At 58.6% G+C, this 19,120-nt stretch overlaps 1 protein-coding gene across 6 annotated transcripts in view; it reads left to right on the forward strand.

The window, feature by feature from the left end:
* PPP1R12B (protein phosphatase 1 regulatory subunit 12B) overlaps nt 1–19,120 on the forward strand; it is a 167,478-nt gene that overhangs the window by 131,900 nt on the left and 16,458 nt on the right. For all 6 annotated transcript variants that reach the window (XM_070384634.1, XM_070384636.1, XM_070384635.1 and 3 more), the window contains one exon: nt 17,298–17,314. In XM_070384634.1, the coding sequence (XP_070240735.1) occupies nt 17,298–17,314 (17 nt within the window). The remainder of the gene's footprint in view (nt 1–17,297; nt 17,315–19,120) is intronic.

Below are 19,120 nucleotides of genomic sequence, written 5' to 3' on the forward strand. Positions count from 1 at the left end.
ACACGATGGCTTGGGGGCTGGTGGGGACAGTCAGAATGAACAGTACCGGAAGGGAGGGGGACAGAAAAGAGAAAACGGACATTAATCATAAGATGTGTTTTTGAACAGCATAATGACCATAAGCATGAAAATTTGGTTTAAGCAGATACTTTTCTGGGAAAATATACCAAAATTATTCAAGAAGTAATAGGAAAATAGAAAAGCCCCATAACCACCAGAGGAAATCGGGTAATACTCTAACCACCGCCTTCCAAGCCTGGGCCAGAGACGCCAGGCCTGAGCCAATCTGCGGAGGGTTTACCAGGCCTCGGGGGCTCGATCAGAGGGGGTCTGCCCCTACCGCTGTTCAGAGATGGGGAAGGAAACCGGAGTCCACCCAGATGTGGGGTAAGGACCAGCTCTCCTCAGGAGGGCTCCTCCCAGAGGCAGGGAAGGTAGGAGGCTGCTTTGTGGTGAAGCTCCTGCTGTGTCCTCCTTGCTCAGGAGTCTGTGCCCGGCCCCCAGAGGGTACCTCCCCTCACACAGACCAAGGATGCAGATGGAGATGGGGAAATGGGCAGAGACGGGATGCCTGGCAAAGAGCTCCTTTTTCCCCTCCCACTGTGGTGCTGGTGGCCCCTCCAGGCACCCAGTAATGAAAACAGCAGCATAAATCCATGGAGCTCCTAGGACCCCAGACTCTTCTTCTGAGTGTGTGCTGGCCTCCTCTCAGTGGGAAGACCTGTTTAGGAAGTCCGTTGCATGGGCACTCAGTGGTGTTCAGTGGATTGATGGGAGAAAATCAAATTGATGGTTAAAAGTAGAAAATACTTTATTTGGCCCTATATTCATAAGTACACCTGAAACTTGTTGTTGTGTTCCAGATTCTTGGTTACAAAAGGAGGAACGGAAATCTGAACTATTTATAGTTAATGATTGTTAATAACTTGACTCATTGCCTCCTTCCCTAGATCTGAACTAAAATATTGTATATTATGGTGTCTCAGAAGTTTATACACTAAGCTGTCCCCCAAAATCGATTTGCAAGAAGAGCAGCAGGAGGATTTTTAAAAGACTAAATACTGGCTGCCAGACTCTGAGCAGACCTCCCTGGGGCCGGGAGAGCCTGTTGAAAGTCTCCCTCACCTTCCTGAACCAACAGCCTGCCCTCAACCCCATCCCCGCCGCTCTTCTGAAGAGGCCGCAGTTCAGGATGAGTGGGTTTCAGGGTGGGATCTTCAGAGAAGTCTAGACCTCACATTTCTGGCTAAATTTCTACAGTGTCTATTTGTTAACTTAAACGTTTCATCCCAGGGCTCAGCTGTGATCCTCAAAAGTGCAGACAGAGGCCCTTTTCTGACCCCTTGGCCAGAAGCTCCAGAATTGTATGCGGCAGCCCCGGGTCTGCTTTTGTGACCAATTCCAAGAGGTTATGCTTTATCGCTCAGTCGTGTCCAACTCTGCAACCCCATGGACTGCAGCACGCCAGGCTCCCCTTTCCTTCACTGTCTCCTGGAGTTTACCCAAACTCATGTTCACTGAGTCAGTGATGCCATCCAACCATCTCATCCTCTGTCGTCATCTCCTCCTGCCTTCAATCTTTCCAAGCATCAGGGTCTTTTATAATGAGTCGGCTCTTTGCTTCACGTGACCAAAGTATTGGAGCTTCAGCATCAGTCCTTCCAATGAATATTCAGAACTGATTTCCTTTAAGATGGATTGGTTGGATCTCCCTGCAGTCCTGCTGCTAAGTTGCTTCAGTCGTGTCCGACTGTGTGCGACCCCGTAGACGGCAGCCCATCAGGCTCCACCGTCCTGGGGATTCTCCAGGCAAGAACACTGGAGCGAGTTGCCATTTCCTTCTCCAGTGCATGAAAGTGAAAAGTGAAAGTGAAGTCGCTCAATCGTGTCCGACTCTTCGCGACCCCATGGACTGGAGCCCACTAGGTTCCTCCGTCCATGGGATTTTCCAGGCAAGAGTACTGGAGTGGGGTGCCATCGCCTTCTCCGCCTTGCAGTCCTAGGGACTCTTAAAAGTCTTCTCCAACACCACAGTGCAAAAGCATCAATTTTTCGACGCTCAGCTTTCTTTATAGTCCAACTCTCACATCCATAGATGACTACTAAGCTTTGACTAGATGGATCTTTGTTGGCAAAGTGGTGTCTCTGCTTTTTAACATGCTGTCTAGGTTGGTCATAACTTTTCTTCCAAGGAGTAAGTGTCTTTTAATTTCATGGCTGCAGTCATTGTCCACAATGATTTTGGAACCAAGAAAATAAAATCTGCCGCTGTTTCCATTGTCTCCCCATCTATTTCCCATGAAGTGATGGGACTGGATGCCATGATCTTAGCTTTTTGAATGTTGAGTTTTAAGCCACCTTTTTCACTTGTCTTTCCTCAAGAGGCTCTTTAGTTCTTCGCTTTCTGCCATAAGGGTGGTGTCATCTGCATAGCTGAGGTTATTGATATTTCTCCCGGCAATCTTGATTCCAGCTTGTGCTTCCTCCAGCCCAGCGTTTCTCACGATGTACCCTGCATAGAAGTTAAATAAGCAGAGTTGACAATACAGAGCCTTGACGTACTCCTTTACCTCTAAACCAGTCCCTTATTCCATGTCCAGTTGTAACCGTTGCTTCCTGACCTGCACAGGTTATATGTCCCATGATAAAATACACCCCCTTTGGGTTTGCTGTCTGATTATGAGACTGTTTTTAGCTGTCGTTTGTGTTTGGCATGCAGTTCTGTGGGTATATCCACTCCATTTCTGGGTACATACATTTGTGTTTGTATATTCTACCCTTGGGATTTAAAAAAATTAGTTTGACGTGAACCAAAGAGTAAGTGGCACGCAGATATATAGAAATGTATATGGGCTCCCCTTCTGACTCAGCGGTAAAGAATCTGCCTGCAGTGCAGGGAGTGAGGCTTCAGTCCCTGGATCAGAAAGATCCCCTGGAGGAGGAAATGGCAGTCCGCTCCAGTATTCCTGCCCAGAGAATCCCACGGACAGAGGGGCCTGGTGGGCTGCAGTCTCTGTCTCTGAGCACTTAGATCTGTTCTGGGTAAACACGAGGCCCCTGCTGCAGGCTGGTCTGTGTGGAATGGCAGGTCCAGCCGACACAGGAGTTGTGTCATAGTACGCCGTGTTTGCCGCCTGCTCGCACAGGCTGAATTTGGAGGCAGCTGCCGTCTGCGCTTCTCGGGGGGTGAGCACAGTCCAGAGTTGTCCGTTCACGGGGGAGTGTGGGAAGCATGTTCCTCATTGAGGAAGGAGGCGCTGGGACTCCGTATGTTCCTTCTCGAGACGGCGGCTCGGGCTGACGGCGCGCAGGCGGCCTGGCCTCAGCGCACACGCTCTTCCTGAGGGGCGGCTGTGTCAGCCGTGCTGTCGCTTCGGGGCGCGTTTTACCAAACGTCGTCACTCCTAAACCGTGCACTCAGTTTCCTTTGTGTAAGACGTAAGGGGAGACATTAGAAATGACTCACGTGGCTCATCGATTCTGAACCAAAAAGCCCACTGAGGGAGGCTGGGAGAGCCCTTGGGGAGCAGGTGGGCAGGACACACAGCTTCCCTGCTGTGTGCGGACGCCTGCGGGCACACGTGCCGTCAGACGCAGGGGGCACGCAGGGGCCTGCGTCTGGTCCCACGTTGTCGGAGGTTCTGCTGAGCTGACAGCCTAGGACTCTGGTTCAGTTATAACAGAGAACCTCCTAACATTGCTGAACTTTTTTCCTTTGTCTCCCTGGAAGAAATGAAGCACAAACCCAACATTCTCTCCCGCCTGCCTGTGTGGAAATACATGGTGTAGCGCTCTCTGGAGGGCGCCTTTCCTGGGCGCTTCGGTGACTAGGCTGAGAGAGGAAAGGCCAGACCCTCAGGTGGAGACCGAGAGGGCCACTCTTGCCACGCTGTTGCTCCATGCCGCTCGTCTGACTGAGCAGCCGCCCCCATGGGAACGTGTGTGCCCAGGTCAGAAGGTCACGCTTCGTGACGGGGCCGCGTGGAGAGACACGGGGTGCTTTCGTCTCTGGCCGCCCGATGCAGCAGTGGTCCTGCAACACGGCGCTCCCTGGAAACCAGACGGGCTCCACCCAAAGGCGCGGCGCTGGGGCCATCGGGGCGGGAAGGACACCGGACGTCCTCGGGGCCAACGCCTCGTCAGTGAGGAGGGAGACAGCAAGTGCTTGTTGCCAGCTTGAAGAAAAAGTCAAGCATATAAAAGGACCAGTGGATAAAGAAAGAGCTGAGATTTACCTTTCTGGAGAATTCATCTCTCTCCCTGCACGCCTGCCGCTTCCTGTGAGCGTCTCGGACGGCCAGCATCTACACGAACCGCTGGAGCTGTCCGCCCTTCCCCGACGCCTGGAGACGCTTTGCTGAAGTCAGGGCTCCCCACCGGGCCCTGTGCCTCGCTCCTCTCCCACTGGCTGCACATCTCCTGCCACGTCGTCAGCCCGCTAGGGCTTGTCTCCCCATCTGTAGGGTGGTCGTCCTTTTCCGTGTGGGGGAGAGGGCCGGGCGAGATGATGGGTGTTAGAAACACTGAGACACGGAGGGCTTGACGGTCATCGGTGCTGCTGAGACGCAGACGAGAGATGCACAGGGACAGCAGGGAGCAGCTGCCCGCAAGGAGCGGGTTGCCGCACCGGGGGCGGTGCCGGCCCTCGGGGTCTCTCAGATCAGACAGCGCCTGACCTCCCCAGCTTGTCGCGCTGTGGGAATATCTCCTCGGTGTCTCTCTTCTAAGTGGGACACGTGCCCCCAAAGGCGGGAGTAGCCATGTGAGTAGGGTTCAGAAGGTCAGACTTACGGGTCTGAGCCCCAAGATCCCTGCCTTTTGGGTGCATGTAACTGGCTCGTGGTAGAACTGGTCAGTCCTCCTAGGGGGGTTTAGATTGGGAATGGATCAGGGCCCCTGTATAGACGTTTCAGCCTGTATTCTTCAGAGCAGGCCCAGTTCCCTTGATTCAGCTTCAGAAGTTGCTCAGAAGGGTGGGGAAGATACCCGGGCGTTGGAGGGAAGGGGGCTTGCTGGGGGCGAGTGGGGCAGGAGGCGGGATGCTGAGTGCCTCGTTACTTCGGGGATGGAGCCGCTGGCTGAGAAAGCGCTTGGCCTGGAAGTGCTGGCTACCGTGGCGATGGCGATGGCTCAGAGCGCAAGAGATTAAACTTGAGATGTTTTAAGGCCAAACGCAGAGCCCTTCCACACCAAGCAGAGAAATTCCTCTGCTTAACTCTGGACTCCCCGCAGCCTCTGTCCTCTGCTTGCTCCTCCTGGCTCTGTCCGCCCCTCGTGATCCTCCAGTGATGGCATTTTGTAAAACCCTGCCGAGCTGTGTTCTCAGAGGCTCCACCGCCAGGGTCTCGTGTGCGGAGAGCTTCCTCCACTGTGGCCGGAGTTTCAACTTGCGGCTTCCTCACGGGGCGGCAGGAGTGACGTGTGGTTACACTTGGACATGAAAGGCCTCCGTGTGCCTGTCTGGGCTTTGTCGTTCACGGGCCCAGATGTAGAAGAGTCCCCGCTCCCCCCGGCTTAGCCCCCAGGGGCCCCTGCGTTCCCAGGAGCCGCGGGCTTTCTCCTCCTCCTGCAAGTGCCAACCCGAGTGAGTTCCGAGTGGAAAGTGCATCTCTGCCCTTGGCCCTCGCCCAGCATTCCTCGCTGAGCGAATAGGATTTGGAATGTCAGAGTGGAGGGCGGGAGTGTGTGGGGCCGCGTGTTTATATGTAAGAGCAGCCTCCTCGGACTTCCCCAGACCGCTTCCTTCTCCTGAGCCCTGGCTGCCTTATTTACGTTTGGCGTCTGTATGTTTAAGTCCTTTAAGCTGCGTTTGTCGCGGCCAGCGGTCACAGGGCCCAGTGCAGCCCCGGCGCCTGGCTCCGGGAGGCGGCATGGTGTCCAGGGGGCTGGTGCGTCCTCCCCGCAGATGAATACAGGGCGGCTGTTTGCAGGCTCGTCCTCCCGGGCGTGACCTGTGCTCCCGGAGCCTGGACCTCATTCTGCGGGTGCGGGCCTCCGTGAGAAGCTCCTCAGGGAAAAGCAGGCTGGGCTGGACTGGACGCGCTCAGACCCCGCGTGGACTCACCGACGGGGCCTCCCCCGTGACCCGCTCAGCTCTGAGGCGCGATCGGAGGCATTCGGTGGCCCTGCCCCTCCCTGCACCCCCCTGGGGCCATGTCCTCCCTGCACGGCCGGGGCAAGGACCTCGCTCGGAGCAGGACGGCCCAGTCGGACTCACCCCCGGCCTCGCCCTCCCCGACGGCCAAGACTCTCCGAGTAAGCAGACCCCTTCCATCCATGCTCTGTCGGGGTGGGGCTGTGGGCTGAGCCCTGGGGTCTGTGGGGTCAGGGCCAGGCTGAGGTCTGTGGGGTCGGGGCCGGGCTATGACGCCCTGGGGTATGTTGGAGTCGGGTTGGGCCCTGGGGTGTGTTGGGGTCAGGCTGTGCCATGGGGTCAGGTTGCCCCTGGGCTATGTCAGAGCCAGGCTGGGCCCTGGGGTCTGGGCTTGGGGGTGGGCTGTGTGCTGGGCCCTGGGATGTGTTGGGGTCGGGCTGTGCCATGGGGTCAGGTTGCCCCTGGGCTGTGTCGGAGCCAGGCTGTGCCATGGGATCTGGGCTCAGGTGTAGGCTGTGGGCTGGGCCCTGGGGTCTGTGGGGCCAGGCTGGCCCTGGGGTCTGGGCTCGGAGATAGGCTGTGGGCTGACCCCTGGGGTCTGTGGGGTTGGGGCCAGGCTCTGTACTGGCCCTGGGTGTGTTAGGGTCGGGCTGTGCCATGGGGTCAAGCTGGGCCCTGGGGTCTGCTGGAGTCGGGCTGGGCCCTGGCGTCTGGGCTCGGGGGTAGGCTGTGGGCTGGGCTCTAGGGTCTGTGGAGCTGGGCTGGGCTGAGGTCTGGGGTCTGTGGGGTCAGGCTGGGCCTTGGGGTCAGCCTGGCCCTGGGGTCTGGGCTCGGGGGTAGGCTGTGGACTGGGCCCTGGGGCCTGTGGGGCCGGGCGGGCCCTGGGGTCAGGCTGAGCAGAGGTGCTGCGGGGCGGCCTTGGAAAGCTCAGGTGGAGCTCCTCGCCAACGGCAGAGTGGAGGCCAGCTGTGCTCAGCGGCCCCTCCCTGTGACGTTCGGGTCGGCGCTGTGTCCCCAGGGCCGCGGAAGCATGTGCGGTGACCTCAGGCAAGCGCAGGCTCTGTGTGTGTGCGCGGGGTACCTCTGAGTGACGGACAGCAGAGGGCAGACTTTCCGGACACGGGGTCCCAGTCCTCGGTGGCCATCAGGAAATTCTGTGCTGGAGAAGCCGAAGGCGCCCCTGCTGGCTGTGATGGCCCCGGCAGCTCCCGCTTCAGGGCGCGTGTCTGCATGTGGCAGCAAGCGCCCTGCTCAGGGGGCGGTCGGGGGTTGGGACGGCTCCTCCTGGGGGGTGGCCACGGCTCTCCTATTTGGAGGGAAACCCTGAAGGAGTCTTGTGTGTCTTCTGAGCAATTCTGTATGTGCTTTCAGTGAATTTCTCACGGTGTGAATGACTGCACGGCCTCTCCTGTGTGTGTCCTGGGAGTGTGGGGGCCTCTTTGCACATGGCCTGGCCGCTGTCGTCCCTGAGGAGCTGGGGAGCCCGCGCCCCGCAGCTGCCAGGCAGGGCCCACAGGTGGGGTCAGCTGGGCCATCCTGTGGTGAAAGGAGCCCCGGTCAGCATCGCTCAGCCCTGGGGCCGCCCCGAGAGCAGTGCCTCCCGGCAGCACCCTGCTCGCGTCTCCAGGGACGCCCCTTTCCCATGCCGGGGAGCCCGTGTCCTCTCTACACGGGCTGCAGCTTACTTCCTGTCTCAGTCCCCAGTGGCCACCTGTCCCCCAACTTTTGGGCAAAGGCCACGGTGGAGAGAGTCGAGGCTCTGGGATAGAGGGGCCAAAACCCGGCCTGGGTGCAGCTTCTCGGGTCAGGGAGCGGCCGGGCTCCCACTGCCGGCTGCAGCCCCAGGGACCCGGGCAGCCTGGGCCTGCGCTGTGGAAAGCCCTCCCGCTCCGCTCAGGTGTCAGACACGCAGACTAACCGGGGGCTGTCGTCACTCGGGACGGGCGGGGAACCCTGGTTTCATCTCCCAGCAGGCCTTGGCTCGTGTCCTGTGGGGTCCGCGCCAGCGTCTCCCCTGCCTCCTAATGCTGCTTCCGGGCGCGTGTGCAGCACAGATGCCCCGAGGACAGGCTAGGCCGCGGTTCCAAGCCCCGGGGGCCTGCTGAGGGTGCTGCCATCCCCTCATCCTCCCCAGAGAGTGTGGAACCCGGCCCAGCCCCTTGTCAGCAAGCACGCGGCAAATACTCATGAGGGTTGAGGACCCACAGCTCCCAAACAGCCGTTACGAGCTTGAGTGGCCCTGGGATGTGGTGGTGCCACAGGAGACTGAGATTGCGGGCCCCTGGAGCCAGGCCCCCAGGGCCCCTGAGCCCCCTCCGGGGCAGAATCGCTGGCCTGCCGGCAGAGGACCTGGGGCACCCTGCTGCGAACGGCTGTCCTGCTGGAGGCCACACGCCACCGGAGCCAGTTCTGCAGGCCCGAGGCTCGAAGCCCCCACTAAGGAAAATTGTGTCATCCAAAGGGCTAAACAGCAAATGCTTCCATTTTCCTTTCCTGTAAGGAAAACATCTCAGAGGAATTGTGAGGTTGCGGCTGTTCTCATGGGGGAGTTCAGGGCATGTTGCTCTTCAGTGCTCAGGAAGCCTGTAAACTGCAGCTCGAACGGGTTATTTCTGACTCTAGAAAACAAACGACAGGGTGAGTTTTCAGGAGTTGGAAAGTGAAACTGTGTTATCATGCCTCTGAACTCCCAGCAGCGTCTGGCACTTTTAATATTATGTAATTCAGCGTCTCTGTACTTGGTAAAACGACGACCTTTTCAAGATAATGTAGTAAGCTAATGTTTGCCTGGAGATTGTGCAACTAACATCCTGCTTAATGTTCACTTACGTGCAAAAGGTATGTCCTCCCCAACCAGGGTCTCGTTTACTTTCTCTAGTTTGTCGTTTTAAAATGATAAAGTTTTCATTCTCTGAGCCCCTGATTATACTCCTACGCACGGCTTTAAATCCAGCCCCATGAGGAGGGCGCCCGCCACCCGCCCATGGCTTTAAATCCAGCCCCATGAGGAGGGTGCCGCCACCCGCCCTCCTGACCCACAATGCTGGTCCCCGCTGCCCCTCTCACAGCAGACTCGCACTAGTTCAGCGTCTCTGTCTGAAAACTGAGGGGTGGTCCCCGAGTGACAGGCCTGCCGTCTCTGACCTCTTGCTCAGGGAAAGCCAGACAGCTTCCAGAATCCCGCGTGAGTCTCCCCCCGCGTTGACTGACGAGCACTTGAAGGTCGGCCTCTCTTCACGCCCTGAGCAGCTCCGCCAGGTGCCTGGCTCGTGCACGCACTGTGGTTCAGGCGCTCCGACTCTTCGCGACCCCATGAGGGGAGCACGCCAGGCTTCCCTGTCCTTCACCAACTCCCGGAGTTTGCTCAAACTCATGTCCATTGAATCAGTGATGCCATACAAACTGCCTTTTGATGTAATTTTCCAATATACAAAAATAATCCCGAGCTACTAGTATCGTAGATGCCTCCAGCTCTTTTTTGCTCTGTAACCACTGTGACTGTTTATCGGGTTTCAAGTCTATAAATTCTCTTAAAAACTAGTCAGTTTACATGGTTTAGCATTTTTAAATCATCTTGAAAGTAAGAGCCAGGTAACCTCTGGTCAATATTCTCAAAATATCATTTGCTAATTTACCAAAACATCCCTCAGTACAGGGCATACCAGAGATAACAATGCCCGAGAAGGTCTCACGTCTGCAGATAACAGTGCCCGAGAAGGTCTCACGTCTGCAGATAACAGTGCCCGAGAAGGTCTCACGTCTGCAGATAACAGTGCCCGAGAAGGTCTCATGTCTGCAGATAACAGTGCCCGAGAAGGTCTCACGTCTGCAGATAACAGTGCCCGAGAAAGTCTCATGTCTGCAGTGCTTGGTTGACATTGTTCTACCAAATAGTCTTGGCGTAAGTGGGACATCAGCTGCGCCCTGGGAGTCTTTTAATTAGACAGATTTTCTTTGAATTGGTTGGTATTTATGATAATAGGATTTGACCTGCATCTATAAACCAAGATCAGTAGTATTTTCCCCATGTAACCTGGCTTGTTATTCCTTCAGGACTTATATCTCAACAGAAAATACACAGATTTTACATAATATTTTTCACCCTAGCTATTAATGTGAATAAAGGGAACATTTTACCAGCTAAAATTGTAACCAGCTCTACAAACTAACAAGGGTACGTTTGGTGTTGGGTCCTGTGGCAGCAGGGAGTGCTCACCCACCCCATGAGGCATCTGCCTCCCAGACAGAGGGGAGCGACCACCCCACAAAGCACCTGTCTCCCTGCCTGCCCCACCCTTTGCTGTGCCCGGTGTCTCCAGCTCCCCCCAGCCCCCACTGAGCCCAGTGTCTCCAGCCCTGCCCCCCACCCCACCAGCTCCTATGGCAGACAGTGAGCAGCCCCATAGGTGTCACTTTCTCCTGCTGCCACCATCCTGACCCGGCACTTACGGTCTGGGATGCAGTCTTGACTCCATTTTAGAACCTGTTGTCCCAGGATGAGAAGCGTTGTCTGGGTGAATAATACAGACCAGGGGCGCGGGTGGCTGGCTGTTGCTTTCTTTCTAATCAGAACCACCGGTGTGCTGGGTTTGGTTTGGTCTTTTAAATCCACGGAGTAGAAGCTCGTCAGCAGTGATTCTTCAGCAGGAAGCGCCTCACAAGAACGGGAGGGCCTGTCGGCCTGGAAGCAGGTCCCACCGCCGTCGCAGCAGCGCCCCGAGTCGTGAGTCGACTGGGCTGGGTCAGCCACAGAGGAGAGGCTTGCAGACCAGAGGCTGGTTCTGGGACTCTCGGCACTGTGGTGGATCTTCCCTGGGGACCGTTCCACGCGCAACGGGCCGATTCTAGACGCGGGAGTGAGACGGAAGGACTCCCTGCCCGGAGGCCTGCCGGCTCACAGGGGAGATGAGGAGAAACACAGGGGTCACTGCGGGGCAGAGGGAGCCTTGTGGTCAAGGTGAGGGCGCGGGTGCGGTGCTGTGCGCAGGAGGCCCGTTGGGTGGTAGGCGCATCTGCCTGGAAGGCGGGCGGGGGGTGGGGGGGCCAGCGTGACCCGCAGGCCGCGGTATGGGCAGCTCCGGAGAAGATGGCAGACACAGCCCTGCGGCGACGTGTCCGGTGAGAGGTGCTTTGGGAGGCTCAGGGGTGATGGGAAGTGGTTGGTCTAAAGCTCAGGAGAAAATCACGGGCAGAGAGTGCTTAGATGTGTGACCTAAACCATGGGGAGCAGCTGGGAGCACAGCCCGGGGAGGAGCCGCAGCGGCCAGGGCTCCACCCGGGCTGCCCCTGCAGGGAGCTAGGGCCCGCATCTGGCTGTTACGGTGACGAGCGTCCATCCCAGAGAACCCGGGAGCGGAGGGTCGTGGAGGGGGTGGGGTTGAGAGGCTGGGGCTCCAGTCTGCCTTCCACGGCCCATGTCTCCTGTTTGAGACAGTTCCAGGGCCCAGCGTGGCTCTCGCTGTCTCTCGGCCTCATCCCCCACGGGCGGGCCGACGGTTACAGTCAGGAGACGGGAGAGGCTCGAGCCGGCCTTTCGTTCCTCTGGTTCCTGGTCCTGAGTGTGTGTCCCGCAGGGGCCAGCGCAGTCCCAGCCCGGAGCCCCACCGCCTTCTTGGACCGCAGAGCAGGCGTCTTCCCCGGGAGGCCTGGCCTTGACTGCTGCCCGCTTCCCAGTGACAGCAGCGTCTTCGTGTCAGTGCGTCGGCCTCGAGTGGTTGGTTATCAGAGAGAGAGTGTAGCTGTTCAGTCAAATAATAACCCGAAGTGCCATGGGTTAGAGAGGGCAAGTAGGGATTAGCCTGGATAATCAAAATCTACAAATAATCAAAACCCTGGCTTGAGGGCAGGGGTGTGCTTGAGCTTACTCCTCTGGCGGCCGCAGCCCCGCAGCCCGAGGGGCCGAGTGAGAGGGCAGCAGGGGCGGATGCTGACGGAGCTCCTCCGGTGCCTTCGCCATTGCCGGTTCGCTCCATCCGCACGCCGTGCAGACCCAGGACCCGTGCGCATGCGTGTTCCGTGCGGGCCGGGCGCCCCTGACTAGAACCACGAGAACCAGCTCGTGTCCTTGGTCCTTGTCACCTGGCCCGTGAAGGACGCCTGGAGAGGATGCTGTGTCCGTGGGTTCAGGACAGTTTGCGAACGGTGTTTAAGTGCAGAGGGCTTGCCCCGGGTTCTTCGGGGAAACTTTGGTACGTTCGTGTATTTCCTTCTATCAGTACACTTTGTGAGCTCCCAAAAGATCTGTGGGGCTTTCCTGGTGGCTCAGACGGTAAAGAACCTGCCTGCAATGCAGGAGACCTGTGTTCCATCCCTGCGTCGGGAAGATCCCCTGGAGAAGAGCATGGCAACCCACTCCAGTGGTCTTGCCTGGAGAATCCTCACGGCCAGAGGCGCCTGGAGGGCTACGATCATGGGGTCACAGAGTCAGACACGACTGAGCGACTACGCACAGCACGAGAGATGTGGGAATTCTGGGGAACTGGGAGTGTCCACAAGGGGACGGTGCCGGCTGGATGGAGTGGAGACTGGGCCCGCGTGACCAGAGGGCAGCCGGGCTGCACCTCTGCCAGCGGGGACACAGAGCTTGTGCAGCGACAGCTGGTCACCTCGTTTCCACCAGCCTCCCATGCGATTCGTCACGATCTGGCAGTGAGAGTTTTCAGAAATGTCTCCAGGAACTGAACGTGAGTCCTGTGTTTCTGGACTCCCTTGGTTTACTTTGCATATGCAGTAAGTACTTGGTAAAGACAAATGCGGTAAAACGCGATGAAGTCAGGTGTGATTGAATACTTTTAAAAGCTGGATTTTGCCTTCAAGTGTTGCCTCCACATCACTGCCCAGAGGACACCCACCGCCCGCGTGTCATGCTCCCGGCGTCGTTCTGACTCAGGCTGTGAGCTGCCAGCCGGCCGCCGCTGCAGGACCTTGCACTGTGGACGCTTCCTGCCCTGGGGTGCGGGGTGAGCTTGGCCGAGCCTCTGACCATGGGGCTTTCCATAACATCCTGAGCTGGTGTCCCAGCCTGGGCTGGGGCCTGCGACTGTGCTCACGTGTTTCTCCCTGGACTGTGTGGTGGGCACGCAGCCCTCGGCAAGGTGGGCCTGACCCAGCCACCAGCCCTGAGCACAGAGCGTCCCGGGCTGATGGCGGGGGAGCAGAGGAGTGTGAGGCGGCCGCATCCCTGTCGGAGGCGGGGGCTGCGGTACCAGCCCAGGGGCACAGCCGGGCTCGGCCAGGAGCCTGAACAGGGGCACAGCAGGGCAGGACCTGGCCCACACGGATGGCAGCTGTGCGAGAGAAGACGGTCCAGCGGAGACCTGGTGACACCCATCCCCAGCTTTGGGAAGCGCCTGACCCCACCGCTCTCTGCAGAGGGACAGTTTCCCTCCCCACCCCCGCGTGTAGTCCCGGATGCTGGGACAGCCCAGACTCAGGAAGGCCCTGTTCAGAGCTAAAGCCCCCGGGCCGTCGGTTCAGGCTTCCCAGACCCCAAGGCCATGTCTGCATGTGGGGAAGGGCTCTCAGAGGCTCGGTGTCGTGTGGACGTTCTCAGATGTGGCCAGGTGTGAGGCGGGCCCTCGTCTGGGCGCGAGGCAGTCGCTGGCTTGGCGCCCGCTGCATCCTCTGCAGGGAGCGCGGAAACAGGCTTTCCCACGGCTCTGGGGTCAGCCCGCTGGTCTCGGCCTGGGCACGTGACGCGGTTCGTCCCTCTCCCTTGGGCCTGGCCTCCAGAGCCACGATTTTATTTTAAACTTGGTCAGAGGAGTTTGGTTTTAATTATCCACCTTCCTGAACTCCCAGTAACTCCAAGCTAAAAGCTTTTGTGGGGATTTTTCTAAGCCAGCCGCTGGTGTTTCAAGAGCCTCTACATTTCACAAATGAAAACCAGCCTGGCCCCGTCCTGTTTCAGGACAGCCTTGTGAGTCCATGGCGCCCGCGGCCCTGCTCTCTTATTAGAAACAGGCCCCGGCCAGTGAGGTCGTTAGGGAGGGTTTGCGAGTTGGCGGGGGGCGGGGAGCCAGCTTCTTGGTTTGGGAGCGCTTCTGAGCTGTGGTCTGTCTGGGTCCTCCTCCTTCCTACTTTCCATTTTCTGCGTGCCTGCTGCTTTCTGAGCAGCTTGCCGTCTCTGCTGCTGAGGCCCCAAGTTGGGCCATAAAGGCTGCAAGAGCAACTGAGTAGTTTCCCTCCACCCAGACTCAGCACACAGTCCCATCTCGCGGCCGACAGCGCTGGTCTTCAGTGCCAGCAGAGCAGCGACGTCTCTAACCGGGAGTCCTTCCTGAGACGTGCTGACTCAAGCACGGGCCGCCAGACACCTGTGCTCACCTATGGCTCTGGAGGGCGGGGGACTCGGGCTGTGTCCAGAGCACGGGCACAAGGACGCCCGGCCTGTCCTCCGAGGGCGCGGCCTAGCTGGGCCTGGGCCCTTGCTGCCCCTGGGGCGGCTCTGGCTCCTCCCCGGGGGCCCTGGGCCCTTCCCCAACTCTCGTGATGTCCTTGACAGGCTAGCCGCCCACTCTCCCAGCCCGCTCCGAGCGCTCCCTGCAGGGACAGGCCCACACTTCCGAATGAGGTGCAGTGACAGGGAGCTGGGCTGAGTGAGTGGCAGCTCCTTTGATCGAGAAACCCAGATTTCTCTCTCTCTAAACATAGCTGGTGTTTTTCCATTAGACGCCAGATTATCTAGGGCATTAAGAAGCCAGGCACAACAGTAGTTTCTGGAATACGATCTCAGCACCAGCACCGTGCCGTCCGAGTCCGGGCTGCATCCCGAGGCCTCTACCCGTCCAGGCCCGCCTGCCCTCGGGGCTCTCAGAAGCCTCCTCGGGCTCGTTGCTGCTGCAGGGAGAGCGCCGTCTCTAGAAACCCCAGGTGTCCCCCTCTGAAGTGGTGCGTGTGTGGCCGAGCTGCCTCGCCTGCACCCAGATCATGTCTCCTGAGACTCACGCTGTCCTCTGAGGGGCCGGTCACTTTCTCGAAACGTGGCTGAGGCTCGTCCTTGCAGGCAGAGGTGAAAAGCCGAGGATCCCACAGGGCTCCAGTGGTCACAGGTTGGGAGGGGTGGAGGAGGGGTCCCGTTCCCTCTGACCCCAGCATCCCCACCTTCTGGTGGGAGTCTGCCCAAGGTGGATCTTGCACCGTGAGAAGCGCGGCCCCTCAGGAGAAGCAGGGGTGTATCCTTCCGGCCCCACAGGCGGCCCCTCGGGGAGCCACAGGCTGTCCTGAGGGCGGCATGGCAGGGCTGGCCCACCGTCTGTGTAGCTTCCTTGGTGGAGGCCACGCCGTGTCCCCGCATGCGATCTGTCCCACCCGAGGACCGCAGGGGCGTGACGGCGGGAACCCACCCCAGTGGGGAGATCACCACCCCTGCCCTGCGAGGAGCGAGTCCCGGATGTGATTCGTGTGCTCTGAGGGAGGTGAACTGGCTGAGGCGGACCTGGTGACGCTGAATTTCCTGTCTCCACCGGAGACAGTCCGCGCCGCAGAACTTTAAGCTGGAGACGCGGCTGAAGTCTCACCCGACAGGTCACACTCTTACAGAGAGGGCGTCAGGAACCCCCAAGCAGTAAACCTGTGGGCCACCAGACGGGCCCATCTGCGGACACCCTGCCCAGGGGCTCGGGTTTCTGTAGGAGAGACAGGAAGGGATGGTTTACTGCTCAGAGGCCCGGAATGACCGGGTGCGTGGGGTGGGTGGGAGAGCCTGACTGCCTGGCTGGGCGTGGTCCTGGGGCGTCACCAGGAGGGCGGGGGGCCCTGGGGCGCGTGAGCTGCACCGTCTCCCCGCTGCCTCTCCTAGCCCCGCTCCGTCTGCCCCCCTGCTCAGGCAGGCCTGCTGGCCGCGCTCTCAGTGCCCCCGCTCGGCCTCCCCGCAGGCCCTGTGCAGCGGTCTCCATTCGCTGGGGCCCTTGCTGTCGCCCAGCCCGGGTTTGGCCTCGCTTCTCTGGGGTCCGGGCTTGTCCTGATGGGCAGGCCCCGGCCATGAGCCCCCCACCCCGGCACAGCCCCTGGGGGCAGCCTGAGCACCGGCATTCAGGCCAGGCGACACCGCTGGGCTGGGGAAGAGGGGCGGGGCCGGGCCTTACAGAGGCGTCAGGAGGCGTCCGGCCCCGGGTCAGGCCTTGGGGCACCTCCTCCGCAGGTGGTGGGCGGGTCTTCACTCAGAATGCTCACGTCCAGCTGCAGGTCACCCGGGGCCATGGTGCCATTCGTGAAGGAAGGCTGGCTCTCAGCCTGTTGAGGGGGCATCTGCCGGCCGGAGGTCCGGGTGGAGGTCCAGTGGGGCGCTGTGGAAGGCAGAGCTGGTGGGCGTGAGCCCGGGTCAGGCGGGGGTTTCGGGGATGGCGCCTCGCAGCCGGGTCACCAGGTCGGGGCCCACGGCCCGCAGTGTGGGGTGCCTTCCCCGGGAAGGCCCAGCCCGGCGGGATCCTGCGCGTCCTGTTCCTCGTCCTCCCGCCTCTGTCTCCCCTTGACGATATTGTTATTAACTCCTCAGAAGAGAAAAATAAATACATCTACAGCGATGGAGGTTTTTTTTGGTTTTTGCCTGAGTTCTTTTATTAGAAAAGTGGAGATAAAGGATAAAGGTCATCTGTGATCAAAGATAAACATGAGGCAGCCACTCTGTTAACGCTGCTGCTCGCAGTGGCCGTAAGCAGCCGGGCCCCCAGGTGAGGCCTGTGAGCCCTCCTCCCGAGGCCTCAGTGCTTTCTCGCTGTGCTCCTCCCACTGTCCTGGGGGCAGGGGGGCCTCTGCCTGCCCTCTTCTCCCTTCACCAGGGGTCTGGGGGGAGTGGGCACGGTCCTGGGCCTTCACGGAGTAGAGGAGGGCGTCCCTGAGAGCAGGGCTGGGTGTGAATGGAAGGAGATGGGTAGACGGGACACTGAGATGCAGAGAGGCGGCCTGTCAAGGCCTGCGTGGTCCTGGGACGCAGGGCTGTTTGTTGGGGGCTGGTGGTCCCGTCACAGGTCGCTGAACCCCAGCTTAACGCAACGCGCTCCCCCTCCCCACCCAGCCGCAAGTCTTGAGCGTGCTGGGCATGTGGGGCAGTGCTTTGCTGAGCAGCCTTTCCTCAGCATGGGAAGCTGCACCCCATCTGCAGCTGTGGAGCTGGGGTGTCTGGTTGGAAAGTACTCTTGGGAATGGAAACAGCCGACATCGGCCCGCGGCTGACACTGATTTCTTGTTTGTCTCCTTTCTGCAGCATGAGCGACTCTCCAGGTAAGGCCCTCCCTGCACCACACCCGTGAGTAAACGCTTGCCTGCACCGCCGCCTGCCTCAGCCTCTTTGTGTCCTCTCTTCTCTCCTTGTCCCCCGCACAACCCCTCCATCCACATCACGCTGCGTCCTGCCTCCACCTCGGTTCCCTGGGCTCGGGGGGCGTGAGCATCCCGACAGACAGACGGCTGGACGGACAGTCTCAGCAGGAAGCAGCCGGGCCCCGAGGGAGGTGCTGATGGCGCTCGGGGCAGAGGGGCGGCCGGCCGGACCCGTGGTTCTGGGTCAGGGGCCCCAGCCCTCTCCCTGTACCCAGATGGGCCCAGGGGAAGTTTGTCCAGTGAGCTAAAGCCCTGAAAACTTGAAGAAGCCTGTCAGAGTTTGGGGAGGGGTCGTCTGTAACTTTTCACTGAGTACCTAAGGGCAGACTTGGTCTTCCTGAAGAACGAAGTGAAAGAGTGGAGACCGTCGGTCCCCAGGTTTGTGGTCCCTCTGATGAACCTGAGAGGGACGGGTGCGTGGTTACGGGAGGCGCGGGGCGGATCCATCCATGACGGAGCCGCTGCTTCCTAGTTGATAGACCCTAACATTTACACGCTAGCACGTGTTCTCCCCTCGTGTGTCCTCTCGCCAGCACCAGCTGAGGGTAAATCTAATTTCCCTCTAACCCTAAAGAAAATTAATTTTGCAGATTGGTGGAAAGAAGCGCTTTACTCCATTAATTTCTTGTGAACTCTGTTACATTATAATGCCATTTATGAAAATAAATTTCCCTGCCAACTTCAAAATGTGCTGTAAAACTAGTGAGTAGAACGGTGAGGGGCTCAGAATCGGGGGAACCGGCCCACAGTCCCCAAGTCACACGTGACTTTCTGGCTTCCTCTCATCACACAAGATGCAGATTTCTGCTAGTAAAGAGACAGAAGTGGGGAAAACGTTTCTTGCAGCTTGCGTTAGTTCTAAGGCTTCCCTGGTGGCTCAGCTGGTAAAGAATCCACCTGAAACACAGGAGACCCTGGTTTGATTCCTGGGTTGGGAAGATCTGCCGGAGAAAGGAATGGCTACCCACGGTAGTATTCCGGCCTGGAGAATTCCACAGACTGTATGGTCCATGGGGTTTCAGAGAGTTGACACAACTGAGCAACTTTGACGTCCGTTTTAAAAGCCCTACTGTATGTAGGGTGCTCAGTGTATTTACTTCTTGACCAAACAGTTCTGCTGCTAAAATTTTATGCTAAGAAAGTAACTGAACAGATAGACCAAGCCTTACAGACAGGTCAGTGTGCGCTTTGGAGAAGGAAGTGTCCCGCTCCAGTATTCTCGCTTGTGGAATCTCGTGGATAGAGGAGCCTGGCGAGTTACCGTCCCTGGGGTCGCAAAGTCAGACACGACCTAAGTGCCTTAGCATGGATGGTGTGGGCCTTTCAGTAATGGATTAAGCGCTCATGTAGCCATACAGTGGAAATCTCCACAATCATCTTTTTTTTTTTTTACTGAGGGAGACCTGTCCTTACATATGTGTGGGGAGAAGAGGAGGGGCAGACACGGAAAGTGTTCCCTGACTTTGTTTACAGAAGTGTCTGTTCCTACCTCCGCGTCTAACATCCTGCAGGAACACGGACTAAGCTGTTGACAGAGACTGTCCTGGGGCAGGGCTTGGGGTGACTTTCACTCTCTGTTGAGGCACTCGAGACCCGCTCTTAAGTTGCTCAAGCAGTACCGCTTTTATAGTCAGGAAAGTCAGTGAACAGATTTCTGTTTACAGAAGGTGATTTTTTTAAGTGTAAGAAGGAAAAGAACGCTGCTGT

This window comes from Bos mutus, chromosome 16 (genome assembly GCF_027580195.1).
Source record: "Bos mutus isolate GX-2022 chromosome 16, NWIPB_WYAK_1.1, whole genome shotgun sequence".
Taxonomy (NCBI): Eukaryota; Metazoa; Chordata; class Mammalia; order Artiodactyla; family Bovidae; genus Bos; species Bos mutus.